Source organism: Mustela nivalis (assembly GCF_964662115.1).
Source record: "Mustela nivalis genome assembly, chromosome: 9".
NCBI classification, from domain to species: Eukaryota; Metazoa; Chordata; class Mammalia; order Carnivora; family Mustelidae; genus Mustela; species Mustela nivalis.
The window spans coordinates 106,480,215-106,498,207 of record NC_139028.1 but is presented as its reverse complement, the minus strand read 5'-3'; the positions used below and the strand labels follow the sequence as shown (position 1 = coordinate 106,498,207).

Genomic DNA, 17,993 nt, shown 5'->3' with positions numbered 1-17,993 from the left:
TATATTGGACATATTTATAATATCTTTTAAAATCGTTGCTTGATAATTCTATCATCACTATTTCAGGACCTATTTTAATCATCTCCTGGTGGGGTCACATGTTTCTGTTTTCACATATGCATAGTATTTGTGATTAGATGCTAAAAATTTTATATTAGGTACTATAATTTTGTGTCTTCCTAAGATAATATTAAGTCATAAACCATGTTAAACAATGTTAATAATGTTATAAACAAGGGTGACTTGGTTTTTGTTTTGTTTTGACTTGGTTTTTATTTTGCTTTGTAACTTGTTTCCAAACTATATGAACAGAAAAGAGTTTAAAATAGCTTTTACCTCTAAGATCTCTTTGGATGCCTAGGTGTTGAATATGGTTGCTACACTCCAGCTTTCTAAAATTCTCATGTCTTCCTGCTCTGTGTGATCTCTGGAATTGTTCAACTTACATTTCCAAGCTCATTCTTTTAACCACCTTCTGAACTCTTACTGTAGGCATGACCAGGTTGATGTTGGGCCATAAGCTCAAGTAGACGTTGTAACGTAATTATTTTAATGTAAAGAAATTAAATTCTCTGAAGGTAGGGATTGACAGAATGGATTAAAAAAAATCCTGATCCAATTATACATTATCTGCAGGAGACTCACTCTGTTTACACTTTGTTGTGAGTCCAGAAAATACAGTGAAAACAAGATTGAGACGATACCTACCACTTCCCACCAAAAAAGCCCTGACAGAAACAAACACACACTTGTTTTACGGATGCAGCATTTAATAAGGGTTTTCAGTGGGACAAATGTGAGGTTCACATTAAGAGAAACATTAAATCAAAAACAAGGAATATTTTGGGCGGGTGTATTTAATTAAGATCCAAAATATGAGCTAAATATATAAATATATTGGTTGAAAATAAGAGAAAGAATTTGCAAGTTATAATTAGTCTCTGTTCTGGAGCCAAAAAGAACATAATTTTATCTATTAGATTTTTAAGTAGTATTTTCCTTTCATAGTTTATTACAATAATATTCCTTATTGAATATTAGATACAAAGTTTGCATTGATTCTTAATGACCCTGTGGAAGGCATTCTTTATCTCTTTGTTCCTTAGGCTGTAGATCAAGGGGTTAAGCATAGGGATCACTAATGTGTAAAACACAGAGGCCATTTTATCAGTATCAAAGGAATGGGCAGATTTGGGCTGCATGTACATAAATAGTAGAGACCCGTAGAACACAACCACCACTGTCAGATGAGACCCACATGTGGAGAAAGCTTTTTTCCTGCCCTCTGCAGAATGCTTTCGAAATATAGATATCAGAATTAGTATGTAGGACACTAAGACTGCCAGCAGGGAAGAGATCAAATTAAATGCTGAAAATACTATAATCAACAATTCTATTTCTTGTGCATTTGAGCAGAGCATAACTAACAAGGGAACATCATCACAATAGAAATGACTGATAACATTAGAACCACAGAAAGTCAATGTAAAAATCTTAATAGTGAACATTAGAGCCTGAAAGGTACTGTAGAGGTATGGAATGCCCACCAGCACATGGCAAAGTCTCTGGGACATAATAACATTGTAAAGCAGAGGGTTACAGATGGCCAAATAGCGGTCATAGGCCATAGCTGACAAGATGAAAAACTCACTGATGATGAACATAAGGAAGAAAGCCAACTGCGTGGCACATGCACAATAAGAAATGGTATTTTGATCCACAACAAAATTTACCAGCATCTTGGGACAAATGACAGTAGAATTACCAAGGTCAATAAAAGCCAGGTGTTTGATAAAAAAATACATAGGTGTGTGGAGGCGGGAGTCCAGCTGGATCAATGTGATCAGTCCCAGGTTGCTCACTACTGTGATTGTGTAGATGATGAGGAAGACCCCAAACAGGGGAACCTGAAGCTCAGGCAGCCTTGTGACCCCCATCAGAATGAACCCAGTCAGTGACGTTAGATTCTGTTGGTCCATTTAGTCCAGTTAGCTCTTCTAGGAAGAAACAGAGAGGTTGCCATCAGTTTCACATAGTATCATTTAAACATATTATAATGTTTGCAGACAGAATGTAGATATTTTCTTTGTAATGGGATAGAAAAATAATTCTCCCGTCTGATTTTGAAACTAGAAGAATTGATAGACCCTTCTACTTCTCAACAGGAGGGATCCACATCAAACACATGCACTGATATGACTGATTAAACTCTAAATAGATTCAACAATATTTGGAACATATCCACTGATTTTTAAAAAACCATATAAGTACTGATACAGATTTATTAGATTTTATTTCTTCTACACAATGATATCACAATTTTCCTTTAGTACACTTCTAGTTTCATATGAGAATTCCGGGGAATTTTGATATTCTTAAAGAAAGAAGCAGAAGTAATATGGAGCTAACAAAGTTTGAGATTTAAGTTCCCTCATGAGCATTTTCAAGGCCCTGGATGGGGACTTTGCAATGAACTAACAAAGTGATGTATCTTTGTAAAAGTTGAAAATGTAAACTATTTTAACCTTTTAGCCTTGATCAATTAAGTCCACTTTCTCTCTCCAATCCCACTTCTGCTCCACCATTCTTCAGCTAATATCAAAACACATCGGTATGTCTGCCGGCATTTGTGGGGTCCAGTAAAGGAGAGGTTGAGTAAATAAACCTTTATTTGATGGTTAGTGAGTATATCTATACTTCAAAATCAATGATATTCATCACTGAATAGTGCTATCTATTTTGGTCTTAGAACAGCTTCTAAGAACACTCATATCACCCAATAGCCTGAGATGTATGTAAGATTTTATTCATAAAAACATGTTCATAGATTTTTATGATGATTTTGACTACAAGTGAAATTTTAAGATTACTTTTCCACTCTAAATACTCACATTTACACCTCAATTTACATACATAATTTAATTTCCTTTTTTTTTTCTTTTTTTAAGAAAACTCTTAAATGTGTATAAGCTTCAAAACACACAAGATTTGGGTCTATTCCTGGGGTCCCTGGTGGCAAAGTTGGTTAAGTGTCTGAATCTTGACTTTGGTTCAGGTCGAGATCTCAGGGTCCTGAGATCTGACCTTGCCTCAGGCTTCGTGCTCCACAGGGGTCTGCTTAAGACTCTCTCTCCCCCTTTTCCTCTGCCCATTCTTCACACCAAATAAATAAATTTTTTAAAAAAGATTTTATCTATTTATTTGAAAGAGATAAAGAAAGCATGAGCAATGGAGGGACAAAGGGAGGCAGAGAAGAACATTCCCCCACTGAGCTGGGAGAGCAACACAGGATTCAATTTCAGGACCCTGGGATCATGACCTGAACTGAAGGCAGATGTTTAACTGACTGAGCTACTACCCAGGTGCCCCAATAAGTGAATCTCAAAAAAAAAAAAAAAAAAAAAAAAGAAAAAAAGGGGCACCTGGGTGGCTCAGTGGGTTAAAGCCTCTGCCTTGGGCTCAAGTCATGATCCCAGAGTCCTGGGATCACAACCCCCTTCTGCTTCCCCCTCCACCTCTGCCTGCCTCTGCCTACTTGTGATCTCTGTCTGTCAAATAAATAAATAAAATCTTTAAAAAATGTGGAAAAAAGATATGCATCACTTTTTGTTAAAATATACAATTTATGTCAATATTCAGGGATTTCAATATTGAATTTTATATGCTATATTTCCTTTAATGTAGTCACTTATATTCGTAAATTAATTCTTCCCCTGTGGATATGATAAGGTCTATAAAGCATTTAATATACTTATTTGAGCATTTATTACATCAACATATTTCTTTTCTTTTTTTTAATTTTTTTTTTTAAATTTATTTGACAGAGATCACAGGTAGGCAGAGAGGCAGGCAGAGAAGGGGGAAGCAGGCTCCCTGCTGAGCGGAGAGCCCGATGCGGGGCTTGATCCCAGGACCCTGGGATCATGACCTGAGCTGAAAGCTGAGGCTTTAACCCATTGAGCCACCCAGGCGCCCCATATCAACTTATTTCTTGAACTGTGGACTGAGATATATAGAGAGAGTATAACACTGACTTGCAAATATTTCAAGGATAAGTCTTTCCTTTTTCATTTCATAAAATTTACATGGAAAGTCAGTGAAGCAGAGTGATTAAAAACAGTGAACCTGCTTTAGCTTAAACCAATTAGATTCCCTTCCTTTCACATACAGAACATGTGGAATTCTGTAAGCATGGTTTTCAGCTAGAGGAGTAATTGGAGTTGAACATATCTAGTCAGATAAATGTAGATTAGAATTACTATACTGTAATAAGGTGTCTAGCATTAGCCTGCACAACTATCAGTCTGAATGGGTCAAGGTAGACCCTTCTACAGATCAGAGGGAACTCCTGGGACCCTGCCACAAGGTCAGCTGGAGTCTGAAGCCACTTGGTGGCAGTTGTCCAAGTTCTAAGAATTCAGCTGCTAATTTTTAGTGTTGATTTAGGCAGTTCAATCCCAGAAATGGGCATGGAGGAGCAAAGATATATGGGAGATTATTGAATTATGTCCTTCTCATTTTGTTAGATGATATCTGCTGTTCTTCCATTGGGTCTCACCCAGCTTTCAGGGTCCTTCCTCTTGCACAATAAATGTCAAGTGTTGCAGAATCTGCTATCGTGGGTTTTCTCACAGAATAGAAAATGCACTGGGCTAACAAGTAATTCAGAATTCCAGTACCAATCCTATCACATTGAACTCTTTAATGTGTAGCTAGCAATTATTCTAGCGAGTTTATTGAATTTATCTCCCTTTTTAGTGTCAGTTACTATCTCCCCAGGAGGTCGGCTAGATTCTGTTACCCTGACCATTCTTTTTTTCATATTAATTTTTATTTTATTGTGGTAATAATACTTAACATGAGATCTACCTCACTAAAAGATGTTTAAATGTATAATACAGTATTGTTAATCATATGCACCTTGTTGTATAACATATCTCTAGGTTTATTCATCTTGCATTAACTGAAATGTTTTACCCGTTGGTTACCAATTCCCCATATGATCTAGGAACCCTACTTTTTTTCTTCCATTTTATTTTATTTTAATTTATTTTATTTTTCAGTGTTCCAAAATTCATTGTTTATGTACCACACCCAGTGCTCCATGCAATACGTGTCCCCCATAATACCCACCACCAGGCTCACCCAACCCCCCTACCCTTTTCCCCTCCAAAACCCACAGTTTGTTTCTCAGAGTCCACAGTCTCTCATGGTTTGCCTCCCCCTCCGATTCCCCCCAACTCACTTCTCTCCATCTCCCAATGTCCTCCATGTTATTCTTTATGCTCCACAAGTAGGTGAAATCATATGATACTTGACTTTCTCTTCTTGACTTATTTCACTCAAAATAATCTCCTCCAGTCCCAACCATGTTGATACAAAAGTTGGGTATTCATCCTTTCTGATGGAGGCATAATACTCCATTGTATATATGGACCATATCTTCTTTATCCTTTTGTCCATTGAAGGGCATCCTGGTTCTTTCCATAGAATGGCAACTATGGCCATTGCTGCTATGAACATTGAGGTACAGATGGCCCTTTTCACTACATCTGTATCTTTGGGGTAAATATCCAGTAGTGCAATTGCAGGGTCACAGGGAGGCTCTATTTTTAATTTTTTGAGAAATCTCCACACTGTTTTCCAAAGTGGCTGCACCAACTTGCATTCCCACCAACAGTGTAAGAGGGTTATGAACCCTACTTCTGAGTATTTATCAAAAAGAATTGCTATCAAGATCTTAAAGAAATAGTAATACTCTGTCCATTCTTCTTTTTTGAAAAGGATATCTGATCAATTTTGAATATCACCATGTAAACATTTAAAATACTTCTATTTAGGGCTAACAGAGTACACAGGATATAAAAAATATGCAAAGGGATGACTTTATTCTTTAGACATGGTAACACTAGTAAGGAGTTATTTGGGGTTCAGGACTTTGTTCATAACTCTTAGAAGCTATTCTACTCAGTTAGTTTGTAAAGCCCATTCTGAACAAATAAAACAAGTAGTAAGCAACCCAGTTGGGAAAACAAATGAATTAGTAAAATGTCTACATGCTCATACTTGTGAGTCCTCACATTACAGCTATTTGTAGTTTATAAAATACAGTGTAGGAAACATATATCTTTCTTTTTCAAATATTTCACTGGATATATTTATATGAAAGAATAATATTAAATATCATATAAGACATATACTGAAATTATTTGTTATATGAAATTCATATGTATCTTGGCATTCTGTATTTTATCTAGAAATCTTAACTTTAACATTTTCTAGTTAATGAGACCAGTGATGATTCTTTTCAGAGAGTTCTTTCTCTTCATTTATAATATCCAAATTCTACTATTGATTCTCACAAATCAAACAGATTGATGATGTCAGTCAATTCATAGGACTTAGTGTCCTAAAAAGACCATTCCTTTCCAGGAAACTACAGTTAACAAAAAATGTAATGAATTTTTGTGGTGGGTTAGAAAGAATCAGCTGTCAGTGACCATAAAAGTGTCCGTGGTCAGAAGTCAGCAGTCATGGGAAATTGCCAAAACCCAGATGATAATCAAAATTAACAAGTCCTAGCCACTCACCTTTAATGAACTGGGTTTTCTTCTTCTAAATTACTTTTACTTTTTCTTTGGGTAGGGGCAGTTTATGCTTTTCTTCTTTCTGTGATGCTCCCTGGGGAAATAGCACATAATTCACCCAGATGATGATGTCCAAATCATCTGAGAGATTTTTAAAAAATTGTTGTGTTACCTACCAATTATCCAGGACACCCTACATATTCCCTAGTGAAAAATGTAAGAGACAACTCAAGGAAAGGAACAAACAACATAAATGATCTGGATAGTTCCATGGAGACTTACTTATGCATAAAAGTGCACTGATGCATGCAGAGCCAATGATTAAAGTAACAACCGAAAATACTTTGACATCAGCATTAGCCCAGTAAAACTGGAACAGTTCTAAAAACCATGGATAAATTTGAAAATAACCTCATAATCTGTCAGGATTTTTTCTTTGAATTTATTATTCAAATACAAATATATCAGTGGCCACTGGGTTAAAATATGTCATTTAACCTCAGTAAAATGGATGCTACTATTTCCATATTCAGAAGACCCCAAGCTCATGTAACTTGTCCAAAGTCACATGACTGACAAGTAGAAGTTTTGAAACAAAGTCTCATCTTTAAATGATTGATACATATGCCTTGTTCTTTCATATGGCAAACTTGTAATAATTACTGTAATGCAACGAGTTATTATAATGTTTAGTTAGTTTAGTTTTTAGTTTCAGAGGGTTCAGATAAAGAGAAAAGTTGCATGCTTTAATTTGCTTACAAATGATTGTTTTATCATGTTTCTGTAGGCCATAGAAATCTTACGTTTCCTTAATCAGGAAGAGTGAACATTAAGGAACCAGCAATGTTTTTCAAACAAGGATCACAAAACTATAATCATATTTTCAGTTCATTTAGTACCATATTACTGATTCTTGTTCAGTCTGAATGCAACTTCTTAGTTTTGGAAGTTCTTACTCATTTCAGTTTTAGGATTTTTAATATACTGAATACCTATATCTCTCCTAAAAGTCCTTTAGGTGAATCTGTTTAAAGATATAACTCACTTTACAAAAGAATTTGAATAATTTTTTAACTGACAGACTCAGAATAGACATGGTTAATGATCTGATAGGAGAGTTCACTATGATACGATTGACAAGAAAGCTCAGTTATTCTGTGATACATAACACTTCAACAGCCAGAATGAGAACATTACATACCAAAGAAGCAAGCCTAACTAGTCAACAAGACTTTGTTCATAATTTAAATCTTCGGGAAATTTGATAAAACCTTAGAAACTTTTACAGCACATGCCTACATAACATTAGGGATGTTAAAGACCTGATAAACTCAAGACACAGAAACTGGTTTTCTAAGCATATGGAGGGCAAACAACTATTTGCATTTTCTAATCAAAAAGAGACCAACAATTGAGAATACTTTATCTTTTTGAACAGAGAGAAAATTAACTTTTTATACCAGTATCTTTTTAAAATTCATTTCAATCTTATTCCATCCTGACCACACCTATAATTAATTTCCAAATATTTCCTGTCACAAACCTTCTACAACTTTCTTTTGCATTCAGGTTTTTGTCCCAAGTCATTTCTTTCCAAACGAACATCTCATTTAGGACAAAATTGCCTTCTTTTACCTTCAACAAAATGTATTCCCATTCCTTATCTTTCTTACATATCTCCTACTTTTCCACATACAGAGTTGTTTCCCTTATTTCCATCAGTCTTAGTTATAGTTAGCAGAATTTTGTACTCTTTAGAAACCCTTAATCTCCAGTGAAGACTAAGGAGCAACCAATTGTAAACTGTTACACCAGAATTCTTAAATGGCAAATCTGTAAATCAGTTAAGCACAAAACATGTTTACCAGCAGATTTAAATATTCTTAGTTCTTTGCAGGAAATCAAAAGCACAAACTTATGTCCAGTAATCAATGCTTTAGCACTTTATCCCATTTGGAAAAGACCTAGATGTTAAAAGATGTTTGATGTACAACAAATTTAATTTCATTTATCATCCAACTGAAAGTTTCAGGTTACCAAAGACTTTGAAAGCTACTTTAACAATCACCCATGAAAACTTTGATGAGACAATTGCATTTTAGTCATCTTTTACTAACAACCCAACAAGAGGTAATGCAAGGTCATTTGACCTTCAGTAAACCTTGATAGAATAAAAGTTTCACATTTACCACTGATAACTTAAAAGACACATCCGTCTTAACTAAACCAACAAAGTTAGTTTAAATGCTGAATTATGTTCCATCAGGATCTTCCCCATGGTCAATTTACACCTGAGACATGTGGGGAAATCTGGAGTGGGTGATGATAGGTCCTGGGAGGCTCTTCTTGTTCCTTGACAGTAAAAGGAGGAGCCATGGTGCCTGACGCACTGAGGATGGTCTAGAAGCCAGTAATGCAGGCCACACCCAAGGTGGTGTGGAAACAGGAAAAGGGGGATGGGGAGGCCAAAGAGACAAAGTACTGCCAGAGGGCAGAGAAGGGGTTTCTGGTTCAGGAAATCATCAGCTCCAGAGGCGCAGAAACCATGTTTTCCCACCCACAAGGGCAGGGGGTGGGGTGATGGATAGACAATCCATATTGAACCAGAGAAGATAGGGAATTTCTCAGAAACAAAGGAGTTTGGGTAGCTGCTTGGGAATATTCCTTAAAGTCCGCATCCTGAAGGATGCCTGGGATTGTGACCTGCTTGGAAGGCTAACACTTAACTAAATGAGCCACTCAGGTGCCTCCCCCACTTTCGCTTAAAGGTAAATAAGAACATTTTTTTCATGTGTCTGGTAGCCATTTGAATGTCTTCATTGGAGAAGTGTCTGTTCATATCTTCTGCCCATTTTTTTATATGATTGTCTGTTTTGTGTGTGTTGAGTTTGAGGAGTTCTTTATAGATACTGGATATCAACCTTTTGTCTGTAATGTCATTTGCAAATATATTCCCCATTCCGTGGGTTGCTTCTTTGTTTTGTTGACTGTTTCCTTTGCTGTGCAGAAGCTTTTGATCTTGATGAAGTCCCAAAAGTTCATCTTTGCTTTTGTTTCCTTTGCCTTTGGAGACATATCTTGAAAGAAGTTGCTGTGGCTGATATCGAAGAAGTTACTGCCTATGTTCTCCTCTAGGATTCTGATGGATTCCTGTCTCACATTGAGGTCTTTTATCCATTTTGAGTTTATCTTTGTGTATGGTGTAAGAGAATGGTCGAGTTTTATTCTTCTACATAGAAATGTCCAGTTTCCCAGCACCATTTATTGAAGAGACTGTCTTTTTTCCACTGTATATTTTTTCCTGTTTTGTTGAAGATTATTTGACCTAGAGCTGAGGGTCCATATCTGGGCTCTCTACTCTGTTCCACTGGTCTATGTGTCTGTTTTGATGCCCGTACCATGTTGTCTTGTTAATCACAGCTTTGTAATAAAGCTTGAGATCAGGTAACATTATGCCCCCAGTTTTATTTTTGTTTTTCAACATTTCCTTAGCAATTCGGGGTCTCTTCTGATTCCATACAAATTTTAGGATTATTTGTTCCAGCTCTTTGAAAAATACCGGTGGTATTTTGATCGGAATGACATTAAAAGTATAGATTGCTTTAGGCAGTATAGACATTTTAACAATGTTTATTCTTCTGATCCAAGAGCATGGGATGGTCTTCCATCTTTTTGTGTCTTCTTCAATTTCTTTCATGAGTGTTTCTTTAGTTCCTTAAGTACAGTTCCTTTACCTCTTTGATTAGGTTTATTCCCAGGTATCTTATGGTTCTTGGTGCTATAGTAAATGGAATCGATTCTCTAATTTCCCTTTCTGTATTTTCATTGTTAGTGTATAAGAAAGCCACTGATTTCTGTACATTGACTTTGCTTCAGTGAAGACATACAAATGGCTATCAGACACATGAAAAAATGTTCATCATAACTAGCTATCAGGGAGATTCAAATTAAAACCACATTGAGATACCACCTTACACCAGTTAGAATGGCCAAAATTAGCAAGACAGGAAACAACATGTGTTGGAGAGGATGTGGAGAAAGGGGAACCCTCTTCCACTGTTGATGGGAATGCAAGTTGGTGCAGCCACTTTGGAAAACAGTGTGGAGATTCCTCAAGAAATTATAAAAAGAGCTTCCCTATGACCCTGCAATTGCACTGCTGCTGGGTATTTACCCCAAAGATACAGATGTCGTGAAAAGAAGGGCCAATGTTTATAGCAGCAATGACCACGGTCGCCAAACTGTAGAAAGAACCAAGATGCCCTTCAATGGACTAATGGATAAGGAAGATGTGGTGCCTATACACTATGGAGTATTATGCCTCCATCAGAAAGGATGAATACCCAACATGTGTAGCAACATGGACGGGACTGGAAGAGATTACACTGAGTGAAATAAGTCAAGCAGAGAGAGTTGATTATCATATGGTTTCACTTATTTGTGGAGCATAACAAATAGCATGGAGGACAAGGGGAGATGGAGAGAAGGGAGTTGAGGGAAATTGGAAGGGGAGGTGAACCATGAGAGACTATGGACTCTGAAAAACAATCTGAGTGTTTTGAAGGGGCGGGGGGTGGGAGGTTGGGGTAATCAGGTGGTGGGTATTAGAGAGGGCATAGATTGCATGGAGCACTGGTTGTGGTGCAAAAACAAACAATGAATACTGTTACACTGAAAAGAAATTAAAAAAAAAATAAATAAAAATTTAAAAAAAGAATAATAGAAAAAGAAAAGGTAAATATGAGAGCTCCTGTCATTTTACAACCTGTTTCTCTCTGGATCAAGTTTCCTGTGGCCTGTCAGAGATGCTAAATCAGGTATTTCCCCACACATGCCACTTACAAGAAGCAGGAGCATGGCTTTTCTGCAGCTTAGCTTTAGGCCCTGGGTGAGAGGACTGTGGTCCCTACACTTCTGTTGGGTTCATCCTTGTACAGAATTCATTCGAGTTGCTGCCCCTGATGCCCCTATGCAGGACCTCCCTGATATGCTTTGCTTCCTTACAGCCTTTGGGTTCTTTTACTTGGTTACAAATGTCCTACTTTGGTCCTTCCTATTAGCACAGAATTGGACCCATGGGGGCAGACTTTGGGTTGTCTGAAGCCAAGAATCAATATATGAAAATTGGTCAGGGTGTCTGGGAGTCTAGACCATAATTTTGTAAATGACCTGGACAGTAGGTAGGTCTTAGTGATGAGGGAGCATGAGGATGGCTGAGGACAAAGCAAAAGCTGGCATCTTGCACCCCCTCTCCCCTCAGTAATGTATATGACATTCCTTAGTAACCCCTGACTGCCATAAGTGAAAAACAAATAGTTAACTTGCAGAGATCACAATCCTGCAAGACAGTCTCCCTTGGTTTACAAATGTCCTAGAGATCTACAAACAAAGAAGTTACCTTATCAATAGCATAATTTCCAGAGGCAAATAACTCAGTTCCTCAAGCTCTAAATAAAGTTAAATTTCTTCTAAAACCAAATCTCACTAACAAAGCAGACATCTGAATGGCTTGCCAAAAGACAACATTGATCAAGCTGCAAGGCCTTGGGTATCTGGCACCTTGTAGGCTCTCTTTAGCATATGCTGTTGAAAACTCCCTTCCCCTCACCTTCCCCCAACAGCAAGGTACATAACCTGCCATCTCTCACAACCTGGGGCAGCAACTCTTCCTGCACATGGGTTCTGTCCCCATTCTTTAATAAACCACCATTTTGCACCAAAGATGTCTCAAGAATTCTTTCTTGGTCATCTGCTCTGGACCTCAGCCCACTGAACTTCACCTAGGTTCTAGAACTTCATCATTAGGGTCCCTCAGCAGGCCAGTTGACCCCAAAGGTGGCCCATTCTAATTCACATAATGTGCCTAATTTTCCAGATGTTTTGATCCCATGGTCTCCTGAGAATCCCTTCTTAAAATTTTGAGCATACAGTCTAAGATGGTAGGTTTTGAGGAGCTTCCACCCATGTTGAACAGGTGGGCTCTCTTGGCATAAAGACAAATGAAGGGTGGGTGTTCCTCTAAAGGAGAGACCAGTCAGATGCCCACCTGTCTGCCATCCCAGAGGACACCTGGGTGCCTCTTAGCCATAGCGAGTCCATATAAATCCTGGACTTCTGCCCTGAAGGGGCTTACCTTAGACCTTATGAGGTCACCACAGAAGCAGTTTAGGGCCACTTGGACTCCTTAGGCTTCTGGGTACCCTAAGGGTGCACAACTGTGGAGCCACAGAATCAGTCTGCCTGACAAGCCAGGTCAAACTGAGCATTTACACCTAAGTTATTACAATTCCTTCCCCCCCAGGGGGTCCTGACCTGTGGAATTCCTTTTGGAAATTCCTTCTTGTCCCCCCTTACAGGGGTGTTCCTGACCTGAAGGATCACCCCGCCTGGGAGGCCCTATGTGTAAGACCTCTAAGAGGTCTCTGGGAGGTGATCAGTCTCCCCATTCACCCTCAGGGGTGGGCCTGACTGGGTTCTGGGGCCCCGGGCCTTACTGGAATCCAACATCAGGACCAGGTCCTGACCTACCAAGTCTCCTTTGAGTCCAGTGGGGACAGTGATGAGAGAGCAGGAGGCTGGCTGAAAACAAAGCAAAAGCTGACACCTTGCACCCCCTCTCCACCTGCTCCCCTCGGTAATATGTGTGACATTCCTCAGGCACCCCTGACCGCCAAAAGAAACAAATAGTTAACTTGCAGGGATCACAATCCTGCTAGACAGGAGTCTTCCTTGGCTTACAAATGTCCTAAATCTCACTAATAAATATTATTGACAGCAGGATTATGACATCCCACCAAAAAGTCTCCCAACTATCTTAATGTTAATGGCTGGCCTAAAGACATTGATCAAGCTGCAAGGGCAAGGCCTCCAGTATCCTGGCACCTTGTAGGCCCTCTTTAGCATACGAAAACTCCATTGAAACCTCCCTTTCCCTCACCTTCCCCCAACCGCAGGGTACATAACCTGCCATCCCTCACAGCCCAGGGTAGCAACTCTTCCTGCCCATGGGTCCTGTCCCCGTGCTTTAATAAAGCACCATTTTGCACCAAAGATGTCTCAAGAATTCTTTCTTGGTCATCGGCTCCAGACCTCAGCCAACCGAACCTCACCTAGGTTCCAGAACTTCATCAGACAGTGGGGAACAGTGGGGTGGGCCAGCCTGAGGCGACTGGGTGGGAGACTGCCAAGAATTAGGTAGGGCGTGCCTTCTCCCTTATATCCCTCATTCCGCCACTGCCCCACCATTGCCCCAAACCGGTGGCAACAATGTGCTGGTGTGGTTGGGTTTCCCAGTCAAGGAACCAAATGTTATGGAACCTGGATTGGATCCTGGTGGAAGAACCAAGCAGCACTCAGAGACTTGGAGGATCAAAGGTTTATTTAACACCAGTGGGCTCAGAGGAAGTTGTTCTCCAAAGGTCTGAGCCCCAGCAGAAGCAGGCAAGGGTATTTATATCCTTCTACTCCCACACACTTGGTACTTTTGGCACAAAGGAAATGCGGTAGGAAAGAAGACCTTGGGAGGGCTTTAAGACAGGGACTGGAATTCCCTTGCTGGTTTGGTCAACCATCTTGGAGTACAGTTTTTCCTTATCAACTCTGCCTCAAGGACTTGTCAATGGGCTGTTAGATAGAGGAAATTTAATAATTTTTCTCCTGCCTTTATTTCCTGTATCACTTCTCATTATCCCCCATGATCATTATCCACTCTTTTTCGGATCGGATTTCTAAATATTCTGATGTAAGTGTCTTTGGGAAGATACTTATTCTTCAATCTTTCTAAAAGTGAATGTTCCATTATCTTTGATAACCTTTTATCACTAGTGCACAGCATAATGCCTAGAGTATATCATCCATCAGTAAATATTAGCCTGATGAGTGTAAGTGATTTGGGAAGCAAAGGCAAAAGAAAAAAAAAAGAATTAATCGTCTAAAGTTCATTGACAAGTGCTTGAAACAAATACTGAGTTACCTTCCTCTGAGACCTCAGCTGCAACAAATGTTAATACTTTGCTAAAGGCAAAAGGCATTCTTAGTTTAACATAACCTTCCTCTGGGAGCTCAGATGCCTCATTGTTAATACTTTGCTAAGAGCAAAAGGCAATTTTAGCTTAACATTATCCCAACACCCCAGGGTCCTCTAAATCTACTTTAACTTATAAAAATTCCTTTTGAAACTTCCTTTATCTCTACCCCTCAAGATACATGTTCACAATCATTCTCCAAAAAAATGACTCACTGATCTCCATCTGAAGGGTCTCATGACTGAGTTTTAACTAAACAGTAATAAATGACCTTTCCTAAAAATAGCTAGTCCCCTCAAGGTCCTAAAAACCTTGTTTCCAAAATACCTGGGATGCTTATGCTATCCTTAACCCAGTCAACTTGAAAGTAAATAATGAGCAGCTCCTCGTGACCCCAGTGTAGCTCTTTCTGCCTGTGGATCCTGTCCCCATGCTTTAATAAAACCACTTTTTTGCACCAAGGATGTCTCAAGAATTCTATCTTGGCTGTTAGCTCCAAACCCCAACATCTTCCCAACATCATAAACACTGACTCTGAACAGGATTTTTAGCAAAATTTCTGCCAACTCATTCTACATGTTAAACTGAGAATAGCGATATGTGTCCCAACCATCAGAATTTGCTTGTTTACTGTGGATGTATGTGTTGCTTTAAAGTCGTAACATTTGTCAGTTTCCTTATCTTGAACATCTGCGTAAAGACAAAGTTTGTAACAAACCTAGAAATATCTATTTATCATTCCAGTAATTTACTTTTCTATTGAACAGCTTATCTTCATTATTGTTCCTATTATATTTTGCTGAATTTCAAACATCTCTCCAAAAGATTTAAAAATTTTTTTGCTTGATATTTTCTTAAATTCTTTGTAGCATGTGAGTTAATTATACCCATTAGGGCAGTATATGAATCATGGGAAAATGTAAAGTCCTTTGAGAAATAGTGTTTCCCAAGCTTTCATTAGTTACCCTATAATGTGGGAGTGGTGCTTGAGTTTCTCAGAGGCCCTACTAAAGTGTATATATATAAACATATAGCTGTCCCCTATCCAAATATATCCAAATTCATCCTCTTAGAGGAAAAAACTGAATATGCTAAAACTGTATTTATTAGTTTGTTATTCTGCTTTTTGTGCATTAATAGATAAGATTTGCCTTCAATTATTGTACCTGGGGTTATCTTCAGATATATACTATTAATATAATTACTCTGTATATTATATTATCATTAATTTAAATTTTTTTGACTAAAGAGTGAAAAGCCAGAGAAAAAGATATGAAGTTTCTAAAGCTGAAAGTTTAAAGTAGTTTTTAGTAAGTTCAACTTCTCTCATAATTTTTTAACTTGGAATTTCCCCATAGGAAGTAGATCAGATAGAAAATTTGTTTTAAACTGACAGAATCATAAGAGTGTTAAAATGTTAGAGGTCAGGGTGCCTGGGTGGCTCAGTCAGTTAAGCAACTGCCTTCAGCTCCAGTCATGATCCTGGAGTCCCAGGATCAAGTTCTACATCATGCTCTCTGCTCAGCGGGGAGTCTGCTTCTCCCTCTGACCCTCTCCCCTCTCTCAAATAAATAAATTAAAAAAAAATGTTAGAGGTCATTTCATCTAACTCCTCATCCTATCATCCAATTCTATTTCAACATCACCTTAAATTTTGCAGAGGATGGACATTCCCCCCAAAATGATAGAATTGAATTTGTAAATTCCTTTCAGAAATGCCATTTTTTAAAGTTAGGTTTACAATGAAAACTGTCAACAATAGATAATCTAACATTCAGAAATGTTTTTCAATTGGTGTTCTGAAAAGGTGAGTCAGATAGTTACATGAGAACTCTAACCAATACGACTTTCTGCAGTGATGGAAATGTCTATGATTTGTGCTGTTCAGGATAATGGTTACTAGTCATATATGGGTATTGAGAACTTGAATGGGGACTAGTTCACAGAATTGAAATTTGATTCAGTTTCTATTTAAATATTTACATGACTGGCTACTGTACAGGATAGTTCAGATGTGATGGACAAATATTATATTTAGTTTTGAAAAGTCTGGGATTAACATTATTTGTTGAAAGTACTCATGCACTTTGATGAATGTTTTGGTATTTTCTAAGATGCTTATAAGAAATTGTAAAAATTTATGAGTTAGTAATTTGTCAAAGAAAATGTTAAACCATCCATATGCATTTACATTTAATAACCATTTTAAATAAAATGAATGAGATTTAAAATGGAGAAAGGTAAATTGGCTAATTAAAGTACTTTTTTCATGATTTATATTCATACATACCTTCCCCTAGAAAAAACTCACATAACAATTACCTATCAGTATATTGCTTATCTACCTACTTATGTATCTTCTACTACTTATCATCTATCTATCCATTATCTATCTCTCTATTATTTATCTATCTTACTATCTGATAGCTATAATTTGAGTTCTTACACACTCTAAACAACATTTAGAATTTTGCTTGCAATATCTCCTAATTTTTTCAATAATCATGTGCTGTAGGTGTAATTATATGCAGTCTGAGAGAAAATAAGTGAATTTGCCAAAGTCAGTAAGTCAGTAAGTGATAGCAACATACTTGAATTATTGAGTTAATGTTAATCATTTCTCTTTTGTGGCAACTAAAATATATTATTTAAAATAAGTCAATAGAATATAAATAAACCAATTAAAAAATTCTTTAAATTGACATATAATGTATTATTTGTTTCAGGGGTACAGGTCTATGAATCATCAGTCATACACAATTCACAGCACTCACCAAAGCATATACCCTCTCCAAGGTCCCCAAGTCCATTATCCAGCCATCCTATCCCTTTCACCCCTCTCCCTTCAGCAACCTTCAGTTTGTTTCATGAGATTAAGAACCTCTTATAGTTTGTCTCCCTTCCCTGTCTCATCTTGTTTCATTTTTTTCTGCTTCTCCCCACAACCCCCCACCCTGCCTCTCAAGTTCCTCATTTCAGAGAGATCATATGATAATTGTCTTTCTCTGATTGACTTATTTCACTTAGCATAACACCCTCTAGTTCCATCCAATAACGTCCATGTGTTGCAAATGGCAAGATTTCTTTTGATGGCTGCATAGTATCCCATTGTATATATATATACCACCTCTTCTTTATCCATTCATCTGTTGATGGACATCTAGGTTCTTTCCATAGTTTGGCTATTGTTGGACATTTAAATAAACCAAACTTTATCATTGTTTTGATTTCATTTTTAAAAATGCACGCTTAAATGTAAAATATGGGAGAAAGAGTTCTATTCTATCAGTTCTTACAGAAATAGAATACAAGTTGAATAAAAAGTGTAAGAAACCAAACTAATGAAAATTGGATTTAGAAAACCAAAAGGGCCATATATACT

At 37.7% G+C, this 17,993-nt stretch overlaps 1 protein-coding gene across 1 annotated transcript; it reads right to left on the bottom strand.

The window, feature by feature from the left end:
• Positions 1–1,037: 1,037 nt before the first annotated feature.
• Positions 1,038–6,681, bottom strand: OR8K5 (olfactory receptor family 8 subfamily K member 5; the record flags this gene model as incomplete). Its single annotated transcript, XM_082747835.1, has 2 exons — positions 6,591–6,681; positions 1,038–1,997 (listed from the first exon to the last, which is right to left on the bottom strand). The coding sequence occupies exon 2, from the start codon at positions 1,977–1,979 to the stop codon at positions 1,038–1,040; it is 942 nt and encodes a 313-aa protein (XP_082603961.1). The 5' UTR covers positions 1,980–1,997; positions 6,591–6,681.
• Positions 6,682–17,993: the final 11,312 nt, after the last annotated feature.